General features: G+C 37.7%; 1 protein-coding gene and 1 non-coding gene across 2 annotated transcripts in view; both read left to right on the forward strand.

Annotated features, from left to right (window-relative positions):
• ADAM2 (ADAM metallopeptidase domain 2) overlaps positions 1-10,613 on the forward strand; it is a 59,358-nt gene that overhangs the window by 23,912 nt on the left and 24,833 nt on the right. Inside the window, exons 12-14 of the mRNA XM_012812223.1 lie at positions 3,288-3,471; positions 5,759-5,857; positions 5,970-6,165. Coding sequence (XP_012667677.1) covers positions 3,288-3,471; positions 5,759-5,857; positions 5,970-6,165 — 479 coding nt within the window. The remainder of the gene's footprint in view (positions 1-3,287; positions 3,472-5,758; positions 5,858-5,969; positions 6,166-10,613) is intronic.
• Positions 618-724, forward strand: LOC111721890. Its single transcript, XR_002770885.1, has one exon. It is a non-coding gene; the product is annotated as a U6 spliceosomal RNA (small nuclear RNA).

Genomic DNA, 10,613 nt, shown 5'->3' on the forward strand with positions numbered 1-10,613 from the left:
AAGAGTAACCCACATTGGCTTTAGAGAACAAATGTTGATGAAATAATTGTGGAACTGGATCAATACATGATGTGTTGGTGGAAGACGAGAGGGCACTGCAGGTGGCGCAGGCTGTGGGCAACATGCCCGGCTCGCTGAGGCTTGTGATCAGGGAAACACAAGACGCTCCTGGCCAATTAGGGACATGTGGAACCTCTAGCAAGTATCGGTTAAGAGATGGGAAGTTCTTCCGCAGCTTCTGGTGGACTATTGGGTCCTTGTAGGGCTGAGCATATGTTTAGGACATAGTAAGTGACTATCTTACTGAACTTGACTATTTTTGTGATAATATGGGTGTTTTCAATCTCCCCAATTACCTATGGAGGGAGCGTATCTGTCTTTCTGATGACAGCTTTAGCATATCAGGGAATAGGCTGGAGAAAGTTCAGAAAGCTGGAGCAAACGACAGGAACAGGGGTTCCAGATCCGCACGGCACCTACATCTCTTTTTCCAATAATTTTTAATCAGTTCACGTCAGGGGCCTCACAGGGGTATTAAAAAACTGGTTGACAGAGGAAGAAAAAAAATCTCATTCTCATTTCAGTATCTTAGCTGCAGTTTTAAAAAATTCATTATTGTGCTTGCTTCAGCAGCACGTATACTAAAATTGGAACGAAACAGAGAAGATTAGCATGAACCCTGTGCAAGGATGACGTGCAAATTCATGATGTGTTCTGTATTTAAAAATAAAATAAAGTAGTTAATTTAAAAAATTTTTTTCAAAACAGAAAAATAAATTATTTATTTCATGTTATTGTACAGTTAGACTTAAAGTCAGCAGGGAAGGGTGAGAAGTATCCCTGTGAGTGTGTGGGCAAACAACACAGCTGGCTTTCCACCTTGAGAGAGAGAAGTGTCAGCCCCCCGCACCTCCCCCCCCGCCCCAGTGCCTTTGCTGGGGCAAAGGACTCCGGTCAGGGATCTAGATACTATAAAGCTGGACGTTTAGAGACAAGAAAGTGTGAGGAAGAAGCATGTGGGTTTGTTTAGAATGGGCATAAAGAAGGCAGATATTTATATTTGTGATTGAGTATCACCAGACAGGATTTCTTCAGAAGTCCTGGTTGACCCTTGTCAACATTCTGACATCCAGGAATCCCAACCAGCCTCTTCCTACATCACCCATAAAATAAGGCATAAGGCAGAGGGACAGGCTTCCAGCACCTTAGGGGAGCGTGAGCTTCCTAACTCTCAAAGAGAGACAATTCTGTGGATTGTGCATCTCTCTGGTCCCAGGGGAAAAAGCCGTTCCTGACATCTCAACTACACACAGGCATGGACTCCTCCTCTCTCCGTTCATCCTGACTCTCTCCCATCTCCGAGGGTCACCTCCCAGATTTCTGCAGTCAAGTTCATGACTTACGTTTGTTTTCCCTGTTAATCTAAACAAAACCAGATGGCATCAAATATTAATAGTATCAACACTGTTCAAGAATCTTCAGTTTATCATTGGCCAAAATATAGTTGCTTACAATGATACTGATGATATATTGCTTGTGATGCTGATTATAACAGTTACAATCATTGTAATGGTGAGGAAATGAAAGAAAGGATAAAAAGATCGTGCATACAGAAAGTTCTTTGACCCTTTCACGCACTTCTGAATATCTGTTCAATTTTGAAACCAGGTTATTTTGTTGGCATGCTTGATGAATTATTCTCATCATTGCTAGAACCCTTCAGAACGTAGTGTTTTCTCTTTTTTTTTTTCTTTGGAGAAAGTATTGAGTGTAGACAGGCTGTTCCTTACTGTTTTTTTTAATTGCAATGTGTTTTATAGACTGAAATTTCCAGTTGTTTGTGGCAAATATATAGAAATGGTATTGATTACTTTTTTTGATTGACCTCATATCCTGTAGCTTTGCTAAACACATATTTGTTCTGGAACTAATTAGTTTTGTTACAGCTTTATTGACATGCAATTATATAGTATAAATATAGTTTTCCATCTTTCTTTTCAATCTGTATATAAATATATATACACACACACACATATATATATATATATATATTTTTTTTTTTTTACCATTTTTGGCTAGGGCTGGGTTTGAACCCACCACCTCTGGCATGTGGGGCCAGCACCCTACTCCTTTGAGCCACAGACACTGCCCACAATCTGTATATTTTTTAAATTTCTATTTCTTGTCTTCTTAATAGTGCTTAGGACACCCAATACCACGTAAAATGAAAGCTCTCTGTGTGGATGCTTTATCTTTACTCTGATTTAAGGAGAAAACCTTTCATCTTTCACCAGTAAAAATGTCAAGTGAAGGTTTTCCTAGGGTCTTTTCATCAGATTGAGAAAACTCTCTCGTATCCCTCATTTGCCAAAGTTTTCCTTAGGAGTAGATTTTAACAAGTGTTAAAACGATCGTGTGCTTGTCTCTACTTCCTTCTATGGCTACATTGAATTACATTTTACTGAATTTAGAAATATTAATAGTACGGAGTAAGCATAGGCCAGTCTCTAGTGCTCTACCTATGTTACTCCGCCACAGTTCTGAGAGATAAATGATACGTTCATCACATATCACAGGGAAAACTGAAGTGTATATATAATTTCAGTACCTTTGATAAGGGCATACAACTTGTGATTGGGGGGAAAAAAAAAAACCAAGATTTTAACCTGTGTTATTTGATTGACCACAGAGTCCAGGTTCTGAAATGCATCATGCTTGGGGAGGGGCAGCTTATGACAGAGAGGAGAGGAATTTAAATTTAGGTACCTGTGACATAAGCTTGGGAAGAAGCACCACAGCAAAGCAACAGATATTACACTCTGGAGTTTGGGGGTGAGTTTGAGTTAGAAAAACAAATATCTGAAATGTCAAGGGTAGTGCTGTTTAAAACTATAGAACTCTGTGGGATTACCTAATAACAAGCACCGGTGAAAAAGGAAAAGCCTGATTTATTTTGTTCACAAAGCGGTATCCCAGCATTTAGGAATCGTAAAAGGGACAAGGAGCAGTAAGTGAAAGAGAAATGGAGCAGTTTGGAAGAAAAAAGCCAAAACCAGAGAGAACAGTGCCACAAATAAGTCATAAAACTCTGTGCATCAATAACTCACTCCTTCTAAGACTTTGAAACTCTTGAACGGTTGAATTTCCATGCCTAGAATGTGAAAGCATTCTGACACTAACAAGACTGGGGTATGGGGGTGCTGTGGAATGCTATTAAATAGCTTTACTCTGAGGGAAGGAAGTTCATGGAAACTCACATAAAAATGTGAAGTTTGATGTATTTTTAGTCATTTCAGTGGTGTGAAGATGTTTAGTAACTGCAGCATGGAAGACTTTGCACATTTTATTTCAAAGCAGAAGTCCCAGTGTCTCCAAAACCATCCTCGCTTAGATCCATCTTACAAGCAGAACGCAGTTTGCGGGAACAAGGTGGTGGACGCAGGAGAGGACTGTGATTGTGGAAGTCAAGAGGTTGGTACCGACCTGGAGGAAAATGTACAGGAATCGCACTCAACATGATTCATCAATGTTTATAGCATGACACTGCCGTTTTCCTTGGTTTATCAAGCTAATGTTTTTTGCAGAGGCTTGAGGAAGGCCCGTAGGGATTATTAATAAACTAACAAATGCATTTATGCATATATTGGTATACAGATTCAGGTATTTGTAACTCCACGTGGAGTTGTATGGATGTACAGGTAATGTCTTTTCCTTACGCCACCTTTATTGAGATATAGTTGATAACTAAACACTACATATGTTTAGTTGTATACGGCAGCTCACACTTGTAGTCCCAGAGGCTGAGGCCGGGGGAATCTCTTGTGCCAAGGAGTTGAAGGTTGCAGTGAGCTACCATCCACCATTGCATTCTAGAATTGGCAACAGAAGGAGATTTTATTGCCAAAAACAAAACAAAGCAACTAGAGAAAAAAATTAAGCTGTACAACTTGAAGATTTGAGCATATGGTATGTGTGTACATTGTAAAATAGTCACCTCGTTCAAGCCAATTAACGTATCTGTAAACTCACATAGTATTTCTTTTCTGTTTTTTATTTCTGTTTTTTCTTCTTGGTGAGAACACTCAGGTTCTACGGCCTTAACAGATTATAAGTATACAATGCATATTGCCAGTTATGGTCATTTGTCTTGTAGAAATGAATCTTTGCACCTCTTGAGAATCATCTCATCATTTTGCTCTTCCCTATAACCACCATTCTAACCTCTCACACAAATAAGGTTGCTATTCCTTATATTTAATATCTGAGGTGATGTAGGTTTGCTGTCTTCCTCTGGAGTGTACTTTTCGCTTCATATTCAAAGGTAAAATTTAAACCTGGTGCTTCACCTAAAGCCCTCTGACATTCTGAAGGATGGTCACAAACCTTTCACTATGGAGCAAGAAAACGGGGCAGGAGACATTGTGGTTTTTAAATATTTTGATCTAGGTCAGTATTTAAGTCAAAAGGATTTGGAACCTATGAAATAAAGCAGCACTAGTTTATGCAAATTGTGGGCATCTTAGGGAAAGTGGCTGGGTTGAAAGAAGGTGAGAGGAGTAGAGAAAAGGGAACAGCATGAGGAAGAGAGGCATCGTGAGACTCAGTAGTGAGTGGTGACCTGGGAAGCAAGAGGGTGTGAGCGGAGCTCCGAGCTCCCCACAGCCACCGCTGAGGTCACATGCGCACTCTCCCCAGCATAAGAAGTACGTTTCTAGGTGTGATGTGTATTTAAGAAATTATTCCCCATCACCCACTTGTTTTTGCTTGGTTGAGCTTGAATAGGAACAACTTGAAAATTTCTGCTAAAATTGGGCACTTAGTGTATCTGTGCCCCATTAAATGCTTTATCATTGTGTCTTAAGCCAATATGATAGAATGTTTCCTTCTAAAATTCCATACAGATAGCAGTAGCAATGACACGTAGAATAACTGGAAAATATTGAAAATCCTGTGTCTTAGTAAACATCTTGCTGTAACTCAGATTAAGACTACTGATATCTACGTTTTATTTTAGCACCCTCTAATGAATTTTTCCCCCAATTAACATTATTTCAAATCCGTGGGAATTTAAAAAAAATGTAAACCTGTATATGTATGTGAACACATTGCCCCCCCACCTTCTCTTTTATTTTCTATTGCTTTTATTAACCCTAGTAGAAGAATTTTTAAAAGCAGATTCGCTGTGTATAGATGGACTGTAGCATAAAACAGGGCAGGGGAAGTTACAGGCAAATGACATAAAAAAGTGACAACTTCAGCCATGCTCAGAAATAATACTATTTCTTTATTATAGGATTAAAAAAGAAATAAACTTTTACTATACCCCCAAAATGCACCACATTTTAAAATAGTAAATCCAGCAGGATTGAGTGAGAAGTAGTCACTACAATGAAATGTTAAAATTATCTCTTCTGTTTGTCATTCTGTCTTGTATTTAACCTCTTTTGTCTACAAGAGCCAGAGACCATCTCAGCCTGGTGCTGAATCCCAGGGCTTCAGAGACTCCTATTCCCTATATAGCCAGACCTACTCTAGAAATATAAAAAATCCACATGGTCTTACATTTTGTAGGTAACTTATGAATAAGTCTCTTAATCTTTTTTTTTTTTCTGTTTGGCAACATGTATGTTAAACATCTATGTGTGTGTTATGTTGTGTTTCTGTGTATACTATGTGTATCGCGCTAACACCATGAAAATGTGTGTCCAATATAAATACAAGTTAGAAGACAGGTCAGTGTATTCTGTTTTCCTTTCAGAATTGTCCTGATAATGAAGCAAACTGCTGCAATGTTGCAACATGTAAGTTCACAGATGGCTCGACTTGTTACAAAGGAGTCTGCTGCCAAGACTGCCAGGTAAGAGCTTTTAAAAAATGTTTCTATTTACCAACATAAGTAATGCTGTCATTCCCTGTGCTTCTGTGCTCTCATTCTGCTTTATTCAATATTATTTACTTTGCCCCATCAGTTTAAGGGAAAAACAGAAATATGTAGGACGGCACTAGATGACTGTGACTTCCCTGAATATTGCAACGGATCATCGTCAGAATGTCAGGAAAACTTCGTTGCTCAGGATGGGACGCCATGTGGGATGGACCTGTGGCTCTGTATTGGCGGCGAGTGTAAGAGCGGGGATAAGCAGTGCATATCCACGATTACTGGCGGTATTCATTAGAATCCAATTTCTCGTTTGTATCAGCGTTTTCTGGAAACGAATGAAATAGATGTTGATATGTGATTTTTGACTTTTAAAATAGGGTGGTTTTAATTTAAATGTTGTAAAAAAAATTATAGAAAAAGAAGAGGAATACTGTAATATATATGTGTGTGTATGTGTGTGTGTGTGTGTAAGTAACCTGAAATTACAATTTTGAATTATTTCCACAAAATAATGGATGGAAGAGTACAAAGTCTATAGGCCGTCTGAGCTTAAGTTAGACTGAGCACAAGCGACGCCTCCTCCAACTCCACCTCCACGGAGTTGTTGGTAAACACAGAGCAAGAAAATATGTGCAGGTAAAAACAGACATTAAAAAGATCCCGAGTATAATTTTAACCAGTCCTGTGTGTCTCCACGTGTGGGGACTACGACGGGGACTCATGGAAATCCAGAGTCTGTAGCATTGTTGAGACTTCACGAGCACTGAAGTTGAAAACTAAACGAAAAACCATGGCACATAGGGAATGGTTTTGCTGAAGAGTATGGAGCCCACACTGTTGGCCATAGTATTTCATGCCTCTATCAGAAGAATCAAGAGGCATTGACAGAGGAAATATGAAGAATATTCATTTAAAAAAAAAAAAAAACAACCAAGCAGATCAACTTTTTTTCTCAACTAGTACACGTAGCAAGTCAAACTCTAATTTCCGTGTCCAAGGAAATGTGTGTTGAACAATGGTTATCAATTTCCAATTTTTTTTTTTTTTTGAGACAGAGTCTCAAGCTGTCATCCTGGTAGAGTGCCATGGCATCGTAGCTCACAGCAACCTCCAACTCAGGCTCAAGTGATCCTCTTGCCTCAATTTTTCTATTTTTACTAGAGACAGGGTCTCGCTTTTTGCTCAGACTGGTCTCGAACTCGTAAACTCGAGCACTCCACCCGCCTCAGCCTCGCCAGAGTGCTGGGATTACAGGTGTAAGCCGCCCCGCCTGGCCCCAATCGATATTTTTAAAGATCCAGATGTTTATTTCACCGATTTTTCCTACTATTGTTTGGCTTTCACTTTCATCAATATTTTCTCTCCTATTAATAATTTCTCTTCTACCTTTGGCTTTATCTTTTTGTTTTCCAGTGTCATAAGGTGGAGGATTAGGTCGTTGTTTAAAAAGAAGCAGGGGTGCTACAGACCTTCCTCTGGCTAGTTGCTTATCTACATCCACACAATGTTGATATGAAATTCTAAATATTTCCTCATAGCTAATATTCATTTTGCCTTTATACCTAGTTTATTTAGGAGATCACAGCTTCATTTTAAAGTATTTGGGACTTCTTTAATAATAAGTTTAATCTTATTATGGTCTGAGAGACACTCATATAATTCCAATATTTACTACTTTATTGAGTTTTTATTTCATGTCTTAAAATATCATTTGCCTGAATGTTTTAATGGACTTGAAAATGTTGTGTTCTGCCCTTGCTACTTTTAGCATTCTATGAAATAAATGTCAGTTAGTTCAAGTTAGCTGATACAGTTTTGTAAGTATTGTGTATCTTTATTTTTATATCCTCATTATATCAATTACTGAAAGAGATATGATGAAAATTTCACCCATCATTATGAATCTGTCTGTTTTCAATTTATTAGTTTTTGCTTCAGATATGTGAAGGTCTAAATTTAAGTCCATATACATTCAGGAGTTTTATGTTACTTATGAAATCAACTGTATAATGTCACTTTGTAATGTCCCCCAAAATATTCCTTCTTAGGATGTATACTTTATCTCTTACAAACATAACAAGTCCAGATTTCTTTTTGACAAGATATTGCATTAGAGGATATATCTAATACAAAGTTTATTGAATCATTATTATTCAATTTTTAACAGCTTTATTAGGATATATTTCACCCATTTAATGTAGCATGCAGGGATTTTAGTATAGTCATAGCTCTAAAACCATCTCCACATTATAATTTTAAATTACCAGATGTAAAATAAAAAAGCTCAGCAGGGTAGGTGGCTCACACCTGAAATCCTAGCATTCTAGGGGGCTGAGGCAGGGGAATCCTTTGAGTTCAGAAGTTCAAGACCAGCCTGAGCAAAATTGAGACCCATTTCTGTTTAAAAAATAGACAATTTAGCCAAGTGTCCTGGGGGGGTGTCTGTAGTTCCAGCTCCTCAAGAGCCCCAGGAATTTGAAGTTGCGGTAAGCTAGGCTGATGTCACAGCACTCTAGCCTGGGCAACAAAGTAAGACTCTGTCTCAAGCAAACAGAAAACCTTCTGGACCATTAGTAGACATTCCATATTCCCATTCACCCTTAGTCCCAGACAAACACTAATCTATTTTCTGTGCCTATCCATTTGCTTATTCTGAGAATTTTATATAAAAAGAATTACATAACATATATATAGTCCTGTGAGAATATCCTTTTTCGAATATTATAAAATTTCTGAGGTTCCTCCATGTTCTTGCATATGTCAGCAAATGACATTTCATTGTGTAGACACACCCCATGTGTTTATCTTTTCCTTAGTTGATAGAAATTTAGGTTGTTTCCACCTTTTGGATGTTGTGAATAGCACTGCTACATACCAGCTTCTGTGAAGACCCAAGATTTTAATTTTGTTGGTGACACAGCTGAGAGTGGAATTGCTGGATCATGTGATAACCATATGCTTAAGATTTTGAGCAATGCCCAAGCCATTTTTCAAAATGACTACACCATTTAAATTTTAGTCATCGTTGAAGGAAAGTTGCAACCTCCCCGTATCCTCCTCCCAAATATTTATTATTGCCTGGCTTTTTTGACTATAGCTGTTCCAGTGGTTGAAAAGTGATATCCCATTGGGGTTTTGACTTTTACCTAGTGACTAATGATGAACATCTTTTCATACGCTTATTGACTGATTACAGTGCCTTCTATTTATTTTATTTTATTTTTTTAATAAGAAATGTCTATTAAAGCCCATTGCCTGTTTCCAATCAGGTTGTTTTTCTATGGAGCTGTCATAGTTCTTTCCAACTATGTTACACCATACTCTGGATAAAAAATTATTGTCAAATTCACGTTTCACAAATATTTTCTCCCATTTTGTTGATTATCTCATCCCATTCCTAAATGGCCTTCTTTGAAGAACGAAGTTTTAATTTTGATGAAGTCTAATTTGTCTCTCTTTTTTTAACCTTTTGCGCTTATAATAATTATTGTCATATCTAAGAAATCACTGCCTAATCCAAGGTCAGGAGTTGTTACCAGGTTATCTTTTAGAAATTTTACAGCTCTTTGCTCCTAAATTTGGGTCTGTAATCCATCTTGAGTTAATTTTTGTGTACCGTGTGAGGAATGATTCTAACTTAACTCTTGGGCGTGTCGATATCCAGCAGCATTTGTCCAGAAGACAATTAATCCCCGATTTCACTGGCTTGGCCCTTCTGCTGAAAGTTGTTTAACTGTAAAAGTAAGGACTAATTTCTGTGCTCTCAGTTCTATCCACCGCTCCCTGTGTATGTGTATTCATGGAACGTTGATTTGATTATTGTCACTTTGTGGTGAATTTTGAAGTCAAGATTTGCCAGTAATCTTACCTTTTTCTTCTTTTTGATATTATTTTGATCATCTGGATTTATTGCATTTCATGGATTTTAGGATCGGTTTTGACAGAAAGTGCAGTTGGAATTTTGATAGTAATTGTATTAAATCCGTACATCTGTGGTTTTAGGTTTAGTATAATAGTTCCAAGCTATGAACCTAGGGTATCTTTCCAATTAATTGGAACTATTTATTTCTTAAATGTTTCTTGTTTTTAAATTATCCATGTGCAAATTTTGCACTTCTCTTGTTAAATTGAGTGCCAGGTACTTAATTCTTCTTGATGCTATTGTAAATGGGTTTTTTCTTAATTTCGCTCTTGGATCATTCATGACTAGTGCATAGACATCAATTGATTTACAATGTTCATATTTTACTCTGCAACCTTACTGAACTTTTTAAAAAGTTCTATTAGCTATTTTTAATGTATCCTTAAGATTTGTATATATCAGAAAATTCCATATTAATAGAAATTTTTTTTGGTTCTTAATTTATCATCTGGATACCCCCTTTTTTTTTCGGTGTAGCTATTTTCCTGTTGTACTTCCAGTACAAATACTCTCCTGTGTTCTTTATCTCTGGGGTTGAGCATTGACGTTTTTGTATTAAGGATGATGTTACCTGCAGTTCATTTTCCACAGATCCCTTCCGTCAATTTGAGGCAGTTGACCTCTATTCCCTAGTTTGTTCTTTTTAAAAGTTAGGTTTTCCTATGCTTTTCTGAGCTGATTGAAATACTCATGAAGCTTTTGTCTTTTATTTTGTTAATATGATACGTTACCGGGTGGGTGCCTGTGGCTCAAGCAGCTAAGGCGCCAGCCACATACACCTAAGGTGGCAGGTTCGAATCCCCAGCCCGG

This window comes from Otolemur garnettii, unplaced genomic scaffold (genome assembly GCF_000181295.1).
Source record: "Otolemur garnettii isolate 467f Iridium unplaced genomic scaffold, OtoGar3 scaffold00197, whole genome shotgun sequence".
In the NCBI taxonomy this organism is placed as follows: Eukaryota; Metazoa; Chordata; class Mammalia; order Primates; family Galagidae; genus Otolemur; species Otolemur garnettii.